Source organism: Caenorhabditis elegans, chromosome X (assembly GCF_000002985.6).
Source record: "Caenorhabditis elegans chromosome X".
NCBI classification, from domain to species: domain Eukaryota; kingdom Metazoa; phylum Nematoda; class Chromadorea; order Rhabditida; family Rhabditidae; genus Caenorhabditis; species Caenorhabditis elegans.
The window spans coordinates 149191-163328 of record NC_003284.9 but is presented as its reverse complement, the minus strand read 5'-3'; the positions used below and the strand labels follow the sequence as shown (position 1 = coordinate 163328).

At 36.7% G+C, this 14138-nt stretch overlaps 1 protein-coding gene and 2 pseudogenes across 3 annotated transcripts; all 3 read left to right on the top strand.

Annotated features, from left to right (window-relative positions):
• Positions 1 to 194: 194 nt before the first annotated feature.
• On the top strand, positions 195 to 800 carry tmed-12 (GOLD domain-containing protein; the record flags this gene model as incomplete). Its single annotated transcript, NM_075653.1, has 3 exons — positions 195 to 308; positions 360 to 464; positions 516 to 800. The coding sequence occupies 3 exons, from the start codon at positions 195 to 197 to the stop codon at positions 798 to 800; spliced, it is 504 nt and encodes a 167-aa protein (NP_508054.1).
• A 1608-nt stretch (positions 801 to 2408) lies between these two features.
• On the top strand, positions 2409 to 3691 carry T08D2.9 (annotated as a pseudogene). Its single transcript has 2 exons — positions 2409 to 2569; positions 3220 to 3691. Coding segments are annotated over exons 1-2 (633 nt in total).
• Positions 3692 to 6082: 2391 nt separating this feature from the next.
• Y73B3A.9 lies at positions 6083 to 12966 on the top strand (annotated as a pseudogene). The gene is made up of 15 exons: positions 6083 to 6166; positions 7930 to 8007; positions 8061 to 8213; positions 8269 to 8636; positions 8839 to 8990; positions 9071 to 9139; positions 9186 to 9557; positions 10223 to 10670; positions 10723 to 11000; positions 11339 to 11448; positions 11689 to 11914; positions 12029 to 12217; positions 12424 to 12741; positions 12794 to 12860; positions 12909 to 12966. Coding segments are annotated over exons 1-15 (2970 nt in total).
• The last annotated feature ends 1172 nt before the right edge of the window (positions 12967 to 14138 follow it).

Genomic DNA, 14138 nt, shown 5'->3' with positions numbered 1-14138 from the left:
TTTTTTTGAATTTAGCTTGAGAATTGCAGAAAATCGGCAGAAAACGCTATAAAAGCAAAATTTGACGCTTTAACCTCTATTTTCCTCGATTTTCCGTGTTTTTCAAGATTTTTGAGCTTAAAAATTGCTCTTTTCGTCGTTTTTGCCTCAATTATCTAGCTATTCCTCCAAAAATCCCCGATTTTTTCCAGAAAATGCGTCTTCTCATCGCACTTCTTAGCTTGGCCACCTACGCCGATTCTCTCTACTTCCATATTGCGGAAACTGAGAAGAAATGCTTTATCGAGGAGATTCCAGACGAGACTATGGTATTTCTAGGCTCAAAAATTCGGAAAAATCACAAAAAATCAATATTTTAGGTGACCGGAAACTACAAAGTACAATTATACGACCCAAATACGAAGGGATACGGAGATTATCCGAATATTGGAATGCACGTTGAGGTTAAGGATCCAGAGGACAAGGTTTTTCGCAGAAATTTCTCAATTTTTAGCCCAAAGACCCCGATTTTTCAGGTTATTCTCTCGAAATTGTACACCTCCGAAGGCCGTTTCACTTTCACATCGAATACTCCGGGAGAGCACGTCATTTGTATCTATTCCAACACTACTGCGTGGTTCAACGGAGCCCAACTTCGTGTTCATCTTGATATTCAGGCCGGAGACCATGCTCAGGATTACGCTCAGGTAGAAGAAGAGCGAAAATTGGACGAAAATCGAGAAAAAAGCTTGGAAAATGAAGATTTTAGGCTGAAAATTGATGAAAATCGTGGAAAATGCTCTGAAAAACTGATTTTTTAGGCTGACAACAGCTGAAAATCAGTTTTTTATCGAATTTTTCACTTAAAAAAAACAAAATTTCACCAATTTGAAGTTGGGCGCTGCTAAGACTACAAACTACAAGATTTGGGCGCTGCTAATTCAATTTTGGGCGCTGCTTAGACTACATACTACACGATTTTGGCGCTGCTAACACTACAAACTACAAGTTTTGGGCGCTTTTTCGTCAAAAATGCTTCAAAACTCAGCATTTTTCCCGAAAAACCTGCCAAAAAATGGCGTTTTCACTAGTCTACGTCATCATAATTTTATAGATAATTTATCTTCGAAAAAATCCTCAAATTTGCTGTGAAATTATCAAAAACCAGGCTCATTCTGATGAAAATTGGTCAAAAAATTAAAATTCTGTGCAAAAAATCGTATTTTCAGTGAAAAAATTGAGTTTTTACTCGAAAAATAGATCAAAAACATGTAATTTCATGCAAAAACACTAATCATCATTACCTATATATAAAAAAATAGTGTCCGTTTGTTAAGAAGTGACGTCATAGCTTACAAAGGCAAGGCGTTTTCGGCTGTTGGAGCGATATTAGTTTGGGGTTAGTAGGGGGATATGGTCGGGGTACTGTAGTAGTACTGTAGGAGTACTATAGGATTACTGTAGTTTGGGAAAAATTGACTTTCCGTCTTTGGAAGGGAAATTAGAAACTTCGGGAAAATTCTGAAATGTTCCAGAACCTTCTGGGAATTTCTGGAAAATTCTAGAATGTTCCAGAACCTTCTGGAAAATTCGAAAAAATTCTGGATTGTTCTAGAACCTTCTGGAAAATTAAAGGCGAGACCCATCGTGGTGAGACCCATCGTGGTGAGACCCATCGTGGTGAGACCCATCGTGGTGAGACGCATCGTGGTGAGACGCATCGTGGTGAGACCCATCGTGGTGAGACCCTTCGTGGTGAGACCCTTCGTGGTAAGATCCAAAATTTTGGCGGGAAATTTAAATTTTATGTGAAAAATATTTTGGCGGGAAATTTAAATTTTCTGTGAAAAATATTTTGGCGGGTAATTTAAATTTTCGGAGAAAAAATTTTGGAGGGAAAATTAAATTTTCTGAAAAAATATTTTGCCGGGGAATTTTAATTTTCTGAAAATTCTAAAATTCTGGAAATCTAGAATCTTCTGAAAATTTCGAAAAAATTCTCGAATGTTCCAGAACTTTCTAGAAAAATCGAGAAAATTCTGGAAGTGTATGTGTGTCAAATACTTTTAATGGTGCCAGTCGTTGCCCGCGCCATAGGCGCGGTCAGCGGCTGGTTTTGTGATAAAAAATTTTGGGCGCTGCTAAACTACAAACTACAAGATTTAGGCGCTGCTCACACTACAATCTACAAGTTTTGGGCGCTGCTAATTCAATTTTGGGCGCTGTTTAGACTACAAACTACACGATTTTGGCGCTGCTAACACTACAAACTACAAGATTTGGGCGCTGCTAACACTACAAACTACAAGTTTTGGGCGCTGCTAACACTACAAACTACACGTTTTCGGGCGCTGCGAGCCCAATTTTCAAGCTTTTTTCGCATTTTTTCCACTAAAAACATCCAAATTTTCACTTTTTCCCCTTCCAGCTCAACTCAATCAGGCACCAAATACGATCTTCACGAGGATCTTGCCGGAAAAACGTACATCGTAACCGGCGCCACGTCAGGAATCGGGACTGCAGAAGAACTGGCAAAACGTAATGCACGTGTCATTATGGCTTGCCGGTCCTGAATACCAGGAACAAGCAGGTTGGAATTCGAGACGATTCGAAGGAAAATAAGCTGAAAAATTGAATTTTACACTAAATTTTGTGTGAAAATCGATTTTTACCCGGAAAAATGGCATTAAATCGGCTAATTTCGCTGAAAAATGAAGTTTTTCACTATATTTTGCGTGGAAACCGGCAAAAAATCGACTTAAATTCAATTTTTACCCGAAAAATTGAATATTTTACGACTTTTCAGTTAAAAAACGTCAAAAAACAGATTTTCCAGGAAAATCCGATTAAAATTCATTTTCGGCTCGAAAAATGTCTAAAAATCGATTTTTTCGCTCAAAAATCGATTTTTCGCTCAAAAAGGGTCATTTTTATTGGAAAAAATGTCTAAAAATCCCATTTTTCACGAAACTTTGAGTGAAAATCTGGAAAAAATCCGAATTAAACTCAATTTTTACCCAAAAATTGTGATTTTCAGCCGATTTTCTCGATCAAAATGGCAATTTGAAGCTGAAAAACAGAAGTTTTCATCGATTTGAGCTGGAAAAACGGATTTTTCTGGAAAAACCAATTAAAATTCAATTTTTCGCCCAAAAAATTTACCAGAAAAATGTCTAAAAATCGCATTTTTCACCACCGAATTTTGTGTTTTTCCCCCAAAAAATCCCTGAATTTTTCCAGGTATACTGCCGTCAATGCGATTTGGAAGATTTTGACAGTATCCGAACGTTTGTTCAAAAGTTGTCCAAAGGAAAATTCGAATTGGATCGAATTGATGGAATTGTGCATAATGGGGCGATGATGCAGAGTGAACGGGCTGTAAATAAAGTAAAAACTCGATTTTTTGGCCTGAAAATTCAAAATTTCGCGGTTTTTGACCTAAAAATTCGATTTTCTGGGTTATTTTTTGGGGAAAATCGGTTTTTTTCGAGTTTTCTCGATAAAAATGACAAAAACGAGAATTTTGATGGAAAATTCGAATTTCTGGGTCATTTTTGATGGAAAGAAGTGAAAAATTACGGAAAATGCCATACTTTCCGATTTTTTACGAAAATAATAACTTTCGGAAAAAAAACGAAAAATCTTGATTTTCCACCGAAAATTTTGAATTTCTCGCAGTTTTTTTGAATTTTAGTGCAAATTGTCGTGAAATCTGGAGTATTGGGTTACTGTAGCCTGGTGTTTGCGAACTTTTGGAGCTACAGTAACCCAAAAACTCGGAAAAATGACTTTTTTGCACTGAAAACAGCACAATTTTTCGATTTTCAGGTAAAAATCATGAAAATTTCAGTGTTTTTACCTGAAAACTAGTTTTTTTTTGAAAAAAAAGGCTTTTAGTGCAAATTGTCGTAAAATCTGGTGTTTTGGGTTACTATAGCCGGGTGTTTGCGGACATTCGAGGCTACAGGAACCAAAAATCGCCAAATTTCTAAATTTTTTGAGTAAAAATGGATTTTCGACACGAAATTTCAATTTTTAATTTTATTTTTATTTGGCGGATTTCAACTCAGAAAACGCCGGGAAAAAATTCGATGGATATGAGATTTACAAGCACTCGAAACTGGCGTCGGCTCTTTTTACGAAAGAGCTCTCTGAGAGGATTTCCGATACGAATATTCACGTTTTAATGGCAGATCCTGGACGAACAAAGTCGAATTTGTCGGCTCAAATGGATGGACAGACGTTCTTTTTGAACCGGTGGTTGCTCAAAATTGTTAGGTAGCTGAAAATTTGCAATTTCTAGCTGAAAATTCATGAAAAACGTGAAAATTCGACAAAAATTGGAAAAATCCGTTAAAAAATCACTGTAACATCAGAAATATTCACAAAAATATTTCTGATGTTACAGTGATTGTTAGTAAATAATAATATTAGTGTTAGTAATTAATAATATTAGAAAAATTAATAATATTAGAACAAAAAGTGAAAATTGACGATTTCTAACTGAAAATCTGATTTTCCCGCGAAAAATTGATCTAAGTCGAGTTTTGGAGTGAAAAATTGACTGAAAGCTCAATTTTTGACCGGAAAACGGGATAAAGTGCTCGAAAATCGATTTTCCCGCTAAAAATTGATCTACATTGAGCTTTGGAGTGAAAAATCGAAATTTTTTATCTAAAAACGCGTATTTTCGAAGTTTTTTCACTAGAAAAGTGCTCGAAAATCGATTTTTAGCATGAAATCTACTTTCAAGCTCAATTTTTGTGGAAAAAAGTGCCGAAAAATTGATATTCTAACCAAAAATTATGCAGAAAACTTGAAAATTTAATTTAAAAAATGGTAGAAATCGATGATTTTTGATGAAAAATTGATAAAAATCCGAGGAAAGCCCATTTTTTCACTCAACTCGATTTTTCAGTCAGAAAAACTCTGGAAAACCCAATTTTTAGGCGAAAAATGCAGAAATATGCCCAATTTCTGTGTAAAAATCGCATTTTCGGTCAAAAATCAACGGAAATTTCGATTTTTCAGCGAAAAAAATCGATTTTCCGTTCAAAAAATAGCTGAAATTTGACATTTTGAACGGAAAAATGCTCCATTTTCACTCGAAACATTCCAAAAAAATACAATTTTCAGCCCAAAAAGTCCAAAAAATTTTGAATTTTAGCCTTAAAAACTGCGATTTATAGCCCAACTTCGAGTAAAAAAATGATAAAATCCCATTTTCAAGTCGAAAAAGCACGAAAATTCCCAATTTTTCGCCAAAAAATGCAACTTTCAGCCAAAAAAGTCTGAAAATTATTGATTTTTCACTAGAAATCCCCCAAAAATAGCCAAAGTTACAGCTAAAAATCTGGAAAATCTCGAAAATTTTCAATTTTTCACCCAAAATCTTCCTAAAAATCTAATTTTCGACTCTAAAAATCCGAAAATTCTCGATTTTTCACTGAAAAAAACGCCAAAAATCTAGAAATTTACCAATTTTTCTCGCTGAACAGCGAGTTTTTTAGCTGAAATTTAAAGAAAACCCAATTTTTCACTTGAAAAACTCAATTTTTAGCCGAAAATCTCCCTAAAACCCCCAATTTTCAGCCGAAAAAAGCATGAATAGGCCAAATTGTGGCCTAAAAATCACTTTTTCGTGTCAAAAATCTCCGAAAATTTTTTTATTCCCGAATTTCTAGCCAAAAACCTGAAAAATCAAAAAAATCCTCTAAAAATGCGTTTTTAAAGTCGAAAAATTGCCAAAAATACCGATTTCCAGTGGAAAAATCAGCTAAAATTTCATATATTGAACAAAAAATCCGACAATTTCCGATTTTTCGATCAAAAACTCAATTTTAAAGTCGAAAAATGGGCAGAAAAGGCGAAAAAATCCGTTTTTTACGAAAAAAAACTCAATTTTCAGCCGAAAAGAGCCCAAAAACCTCCTAAATCCCTTAATTTTTTTCATTTTTCAGGTCGAACGTAACCTCCAAGACTCTCTTCACGTCGTCCGTAACATTATGATCAATCCGAAGATTGTACCAGGTGGCGGAGCTCTTGAAATGGCTCTGAGCCGTGAAATTGAGCAGCAAGAAGCCAAAATGGACGGAGTCAAGAAATGGCCGTACAAGGCGATTGGATTGGCTCTCGAAGTGATTCCGCGGACATTGATTTTGGAGTCGATGGAACCACTGGAGACTTGGTACAGCTGGCGAAATTCGAGAAAATTGGCTCAAAAACTGAAAAATTCCGTGAAATTCGAGAAAATTGACTTAAAAATGAGCAAAATTGATCGAAAATCGAATTTTTAGTGGAAAATTTGAGAATTTCAGCGAAAAAACATCGAAAACTAAATTTTCCAGCCGAAAATCGGAAAATTTAGCTCAAAATTGAGGAAAAAATCTATTTTTCCCCTACGATTCCATCGCAATTGCCCAAATTTTAAACGAAATGGTCGAAATTTATGGGAAATTTGAATTTTTCGATGAATTTTGACACAATTTCCGATTTTCGCGATCAAATTCGGGTTCCTCGCGAAATTTCAGTCGGAAACTCGAAAACTAGGCCTTTCTAGCTCAATTTTGAGTTTTCGAGGGTTACTGTAGCGCCAAAAGTACGCAAACACCGACTACAGTACTCCCGAAACACCCGATTTTACGCGATTTTCGAATTTCGAGCTGAAAATTTGGGTTTAGACTAAGAAAATGGCGAGGAATTCGAATTTGATATGAAAAATGGCAGAAAAACCATTGCGAGTACCGAAATTTAGAAGTCGAGCCGCGACGTGACCGCTGCGCACCCAAAAACTGCAGAAGTTGTAGTTTTGAACCGAATCTAGTCGATATGGGTGTTAAATTTCATGAAATTTCGTGGAAAATTCGAATTTTCGATCTAAAATGTCTCAAATTCGGAGTTTCGGACAGAAATTTCGAAATTTCGAGCTCAAAATCGAATTCCCCGCGAAATTTCAGTCGGAAAATACAAAATTGTCGAAATTGACTGAAAATCTGAAATCCCGGGTAAAAACTCTAAAAATCGATGCAAATAGCGATTTTTTATTGGAATATTCGAAATTTTCAGCTAAACAAATGTTTCCTAGCCGAAAATTGCAAAAGTTGGCTAAGAATTGAAAGAAAAAGCGATTTTTCACTGGAATCTCCATAAAAATAATCGAAAATTTGTATTTTTCGATAAAATTTGGCACAATTCCCGATTTTCGAGCTCAAATTCGAGTTCCATGCAAAATTCCAGCCTAGTACCCGAAAACTAGAGGTTTCTAGCTCCAATTTGAAATTTTGAGGGTTACGGTAGCGCCAAAAGTACGCAAACACCGACTACAGTACTCCCGAAACACCCGATTTTACGCAATTTTCGAATTTTGAGCTAAAAATTGAGTTTTAGACTAAGAAAACAGCGAGGAATTCGAATTTCGCATTAAAAATGCACAGAAATTATTCGGAGCTCTAAAAAAATGAGCAAATTTTCAGAAAACGGAACAAAAATTTTGAATTTTAACCCGAAAATTTGAAAATGCAATTTTCTAAAAGAAAAAAATCGGGAAATGGATGGAAAAGACAGATTTCTCACTTTTTACATCAAAAATTTAGGAAAATTCGGTTTAAAACTGCTAAAAACCGATTTCTTTGCAAAAACCTGTTAAAATATGATTATTTCCAATTTTCGAGCTCAAATTCGAGTTCCCTGCAAAATTCCAGCCCATTACCCGAAAACTAGAGGTTTCTAGCTCAATTTTGAGTTTTCGAGGGTTACGGTAGCGCCAAAAGTACGCAAACACCGACTACAGTACCCCAGAAACACCCGATTTTACGCAATTTTCGAATTTTGAGCTGAAAATTTACAGATGGACTAATTGAATAGTGGGGAATTCGAATTTGAACATAAAAACTCTCGAAAATTGAAAATAAAGCATAAAAATGCACCGAAAAATGCTCATTTTTTTTGCAGGTTGACATGAACAAACTCGAAATCTGGGATCCGCTTGCCGTCCGCATTCAAGTTCTCAAGACAGCCATCGAAACATTGGTACTTTAATTAGCTTTTATTTAACGTGTTCTTTTAATTCAGTTTTTATTCAGGTAAAATTGAAATTGTTGAAGCTACGACGGAGCAGAGAAATGAGCTTGCTGAAAGTGCGAAGAAATCGATGGACAAGAACATCGGAAGAAGGATGGAAGCATAAGGTGGCTTCAAATGTAAAGATGATTGAAAATCACAGGCTAAGGCACAATGTTAGTTGCAATTTTTCAAAGTTTCGCCTTTTATTTTCATGTTTTATGTTTTCAGTTTCAAACATACATGAAAAAGCACACAGTAGAGAAGGAGTTGCTCATGTATTGTTTACGATGAGGAAGAAATTCAAAAAATCATGGAGAAAGGACTTTGTGTGAATAGTGATGGAATTAGTGATATTGGAGATCCACGACAAGGAGTTTTACTTTATCCATCTCCTGCTACTGCGTTTTCTGGACGTTTTCTATACCGAAATGTTCCTATCAAAGTTATGGTATTCCGAGCCACAAATGCTGGAAAGCGACACGAGGTTCCATTGTCCTCGGGACAAGTAGCTCCGTCAAAATCAAAAAAAAAACCATAATTGCCATGTAATGTTGACAACGGAAACCAATTCTGCTAAATTTCACCGTTTCATACTTGTAAGTTTTGACAATTAAGCACAATCTGGTTTTTTGTTAATTTTTTTGAGGTCTATTCTAATTTATCCCGGTCAGAGATGGTTAAAAATCTGTGTTTTATAGTGAATTTATAGTCCAGAAATCAAATAAACAACAGCTAAATTCAATCAGCGTTACATCTGAATTGATTTTATGATTTGTTTTAATAAAATTCGAATTTCAGGAGCATTCTCTAGCGGGTGTCTATTACTACGAGTATTTGTCGAACATGAGGGATGTCTATGAGATTCCGTCCATGATCTTGCCACATGCGATTATCACTCACGAGTTACAAGAGAACGCCCTTCCAAACAGCCAGAAGGCTTTTAATAAGATGTAAGTAACTAAAATCAGCAGGTATTTTGAATAACTAAAATTGTGGCCATAATTTTCCAATTATAGTTTTAAAATTTCAGCAACCGAACCTTTCTCAACTTCCGAAAAACGGAGGAATGCAAGAATACTCTGGCGGTACCATCAATTTTGTAAGTTTAATCAAAAAAGCTTTAACGAAAGTGAATTAATGTTCAGAAATTGCACGAAAGCAACCCCAACTATCTACAGCATCAATGATCTCAATACATTCCCAGAGTTTCTGGCATTAAGATCTCCCGAATACTTCGGTAAACTTCTCACGTAAGATGGAACGACGAAGATAGTACCGGAAATGAGAGAAAGCATCTATGTTTCGTCAAGGAATTCACTAATGATACTGTCCCACACCACGATCACGATCCTTCAAAATTTGAAACAGGAGGAGATTGAAAAAAGACAACAAGGACAAGATGAAGTTGTACAACCAAGGAACTGACGATATATTTAAACAAGCGATTTCTCGAACTAATGCAAACAGAAAGTGTCGAAAGGGAATCCTCACAGTCACCACAGCTTTATGATCCCAAGGTGAGAATCAAAATCGATTCACCGATGCTTCTAGGAACAAAATTCGATTAGCGTAGTATGATTTTACTAAACTACTTACGAGTAACAATTTGTGTCATTAATAAATTTTTTGAGTTGTTTGCCCCTCTCATAATCAAAAAATCATGGTTTCTTCTGGAAAATAACTTTTTAATTTAAAAAATTTAGGTTTATAGCCAATTCATTTCACACTAAACCAATTCTTTTTATAAATATTAATTTTTAACAACATACATCTAAATTTAAAAAACCGATATTTTTTAGCAATGTCGAAATTTCAAACGAGCTGCAATCGAAAATAAAATCTATCCGCAAAAATAAGTACTTCGCTCCTGAAAGTGTTTACAATCGTTATCCTTCGAAAATGTTGCAGTTTTATTATTACGTAGACGTCTTAAAATGAGAATTTTCGCCAGTTCTAACGCGCACGGGTCTCGCCACGCAGACATCGAGTAATTGCAACTCGTTGACAGCTTGACGAGAACCCATAAGATATGACAAAAATTCACATCTTCAGACGCCTTCGTAATAGCTTTCGCTTATTATAATTTAGCGTAGTGTTTTTAATAGAGTTATATTCATTGAAAACAATTAGAAAATTGAGGCACATTAATAAATAAAAATGTATTCTGATAATGTTTCTTAAGATAACTCCTCATTCTGCGAGTATTTCGACGAATATTCCTGGTTCTCCAACCTCGCTTCAATGGTTCGCCTTCAAGCTTTATCCTTCCTTCAATTTATCTTGCACCTCCCCCCGGTGTTTCAACTTCCTTCGCGCGTTCCCGTACCAATCATTCGTCCTCCAAACGATCTTCAATCTATCGAGCCGAAGGTTCCATTGAAGCCCAACTTCAGCACCTCCATTACCGGCTCCACCACCTACTACCATTTCGACCACTTCTGTCATTGCTGGTCCAGTTGCTGCAGAAGCAACCTCGACTACATTACTTTCTTTAGAAGAAATAAGGGAAGCTGAAATGGATATTGAAACCAATGATGAAGATGACTCTAGAATTGAAAAAAAAAACCTGCACCAAAGGAAGAAGAAAATGATATTTTGAGAATGGTTTTCACTCCATCTCAGCCAACATTGTGAGTTATTATTATTTTTTGTTGAGCATAAAATAATGTATTTTCATTTCAGATTGCAATCTAGTTTGGAATCTCTAAAAAATTCTCACTGATGGTCTCACTGATGGAGTTGCTGCAGAAAAAAGAAAAGATGAATCCAATTGTAGGCACCACTTCCTTGCCAGAATTGAATACAGATTCAGCTCCACAAAGTTCTCAAATCAAGTTTACGGTGAGCAAACCAAAATCAACGGCAAATACAAATGTGCTAATAGAAGACGATGATGATAATGTTGAAAAGGTTATCGATGAATCTACAAAAGCAGGATGTTTGCAAGACGTTGACTATAGGTAATTGGATAACTAAATATTATTAGCCATACAAGAAATTTTCCAATTTTTACGGCGGAAAATACAGTACCCGGTCTCGACACGACAATATTCTGGTTAAAATATGTGAGCGCCTTTCAAAAACTATTGTAATTCAAACGAAACAACTAAATTAACGAGAAAACTGAAAATTTCGTAGCAACGAAAATTTGAGATTACAATAACTTTTAAAAGCGTTCACCTTTTTGCATTTAACAATTTAACATAACATAGATTTGTTGTGCCGAGACTGGGATCGTATGTTCGGCGCAAAAATGTCAAGTCTGAAACAAAGAATTTATTATAGACGTTTTTTTCAGAACCAGTGCACCGAAAGATCGCGATGACCGTCCGAAAGATATTTAAAGGATTAAAGGATTAAAGGACGATCCGTTCTTCAAGTGCTATGCACTGCGGATCTGGGATTCAGGTACACTGCCTGGTGGTGATCCCTCTGGGCTGTAATTTAAGCCACGTCCTAGCCGGGGACTGTGGCCGATAATCCAGTCGTGGATTGCTCCACTTCCCAATAGAGGCTGGGTGAACCTAGGGGGTGAGACCAGACTTGAACTCGTGACCTTCAAACTGCTAGCGGCCACCACTACCGACTGAGCTATCTGCCCCCCCCCCCCCCCCTTGATGATCGTTTTGATAATATTCCTCTTCCAAGCATATGGCCTGACGAAGAAATGAAGAAACGGTTAACTGCGCAGTTTCATGGCAAACTACGTGCACATGGAAAAGAAATCGAGGATAAAGTTAAAAGTTATCATGATGTGCAGATGTCGGAACCTAACTCGGATCATCCGTCTCAGATAAAAATACAGCCGCCAGTAGCTCCTCCTGGAATTTCAAATCTAAATCGTCCTGGAAATAATTATCCAGGTCCCTCTCAGGTGAACAATTATTTTCAAAAAATCTAAGCACAAGACCAATCTGTTTTAAAACTGATTTCTAGTGGGACTTTTCAAAAATAATCACATTTTTCTTAATTAGCTAAGAATTTTCAGTCATTCCGTCCAATTCAGCAATTCAATCCGAATTTCAACCACAAAGTCCTCCATTCCAATTTGGATTCAATCCACGTGGACGTGGAAGAGGAAACTTCAATAATCGCGGAGGTCATAATTATAACATGGGACACGGTCGGTATGGAAATAACTTCTTTAATCAATCAATGCCAGCATGGATGACCACCTGTAAGTCGTAGATTTTTCTGCTCATTAATAAAAAGAGCAAATATAATTAGAACTAATACCATATTTTAACAATTAATATTGAACCCTCTATAAAGTTCATGCATTTATCTCACCCAGAATGCTTGATTGAAAAATAGTATTGCATGCAATACTAAAAGAGAAACCACTAAATTTTCACCGCTGATTAATTATTAGCTCATTTTCAGTGAGGCCACTTATCGATCATGATGTGGAGAGCCTATGCATCTTAATCGATCCAGAGTTGGGTACGACAATATGAAAATGAATTAACTGAATTCATTGTTCACTGAAATGCACAACCTGAAGAAATTAATGAAGCCCAATGAAGGCCACGTGTCCAATCAACTATTTATCTGCACAATATGGCTTTTCAAAATATGAAGAACATTAAGAACACGATCATGCACAAGTACTTCAAAACTTTTAATGATTTTATCAGATGTCATCCACCATTGGTCGAGGTACTACCACTTCATTTTTGTGACAGAGGCGCCACAGGCTCGGTAAGATATAAGTTAATAGTGAAACCGTATTATAAGGAAAAACAATTTGCAGGGACTGGCGAATTGCATTGCAGGAGTCAAGCATGTTGGCGCAATACACGCTATTTTCTTGACCCAAAGTAAGCCATTTTTTGAACGATTTTTGCCTCTAACATTAACTTTTTCAGATCACAAACCAGAGTCTGCTATAGTTCAATGCATGCTAGAATGCGAAGTAAAGTGATGTCGATTCGACTACTTGCTCAGTTTCTTGAAAAAATCACGGGAGTAATCCGATCACAATCTAAATATCACTTCAAGCTCGACAATGTTTCCCCAGCAGCTGTTTGTCATATTCTTGGAAGGATTCCCTTTTGTTAGTCATTTCTAGAATTTATCGCCAAAAGTCAAAATACGCTCCTCATCAATTATTGTGAAACAATAGTATACCCGTGTTGTTTAGCCATGTCATGTTCGAATTCCCAGTTCCCTAATATTTTGTTGATTCACGTGGTCGCTGGCTGTCCTTTTGCATAAGTTTGAAGCAAACGCGCCTCATTGAGAATTCACGTTGGCGCCAACTCTCGCTATCCATTGGGCGTGAGAGACGCAGATACTACTTTTTTCTCTGGACGTGAAAAACGCAAAGAATAACCGTTTTGCCGTCTGCATCTCTTCTTTCACACGCTATTTTGGCTGTGGACGAGGAATTCCCCTCTTCCAGGATTTTCTAGGCCATTTTCTCACATTTCTCAAGTTTTCTCGTCCGCGAGAAAACGTGAATTTTGAGACAGCCAGCGAGCACGTGTTGATTCCAAGAAACATTTCTTTCCAGTCTTCTAATTCATTCCCATCCCGAAATTTATAAAATAAACCATATCTCTTTCTTTTTCTGGTTAGTTTTGAACACCCAGCTGGCAATAACAGACGTTTGTCTACAAAGGGGACAATTACACTCAAAATAAAAAACTGCGTGGCGTGTACTGCAGAAAACCTAATATTTAGGCCCCGCCTTTTTATCGTCCACTCACGGGGAAAATGCAAAATTCGGGGACCAACCAATATCAGGCCGCCGACATCTCATGAGTTCCGCGCGCCGCTATGTTTAACTCGCAGCGGGCGGAGACAGCTTGCCACACCCACAACGAGTTAAACATAGCGGCGCGCGGAACCCATGAGATGTCGGCGGCCTGATATTGGTTGGTCCCCAAATTTTGCCTTTTCCCCGTGAGTGGACGATAAAAAGGCAGGGCCTAATTATGAGGTTTTCTGCAGTACACTCCACGCAGTTTTATTATTTCGAGTGTATTAAATTTCTTTTTCAGGATTGGGTTTGAAACCTTTTGAGCTGTTTTTATCGATTTTTGAGGGATAAAAATGCGATTTGTTGATAAAATGGATAAATTATATAAAGAAAC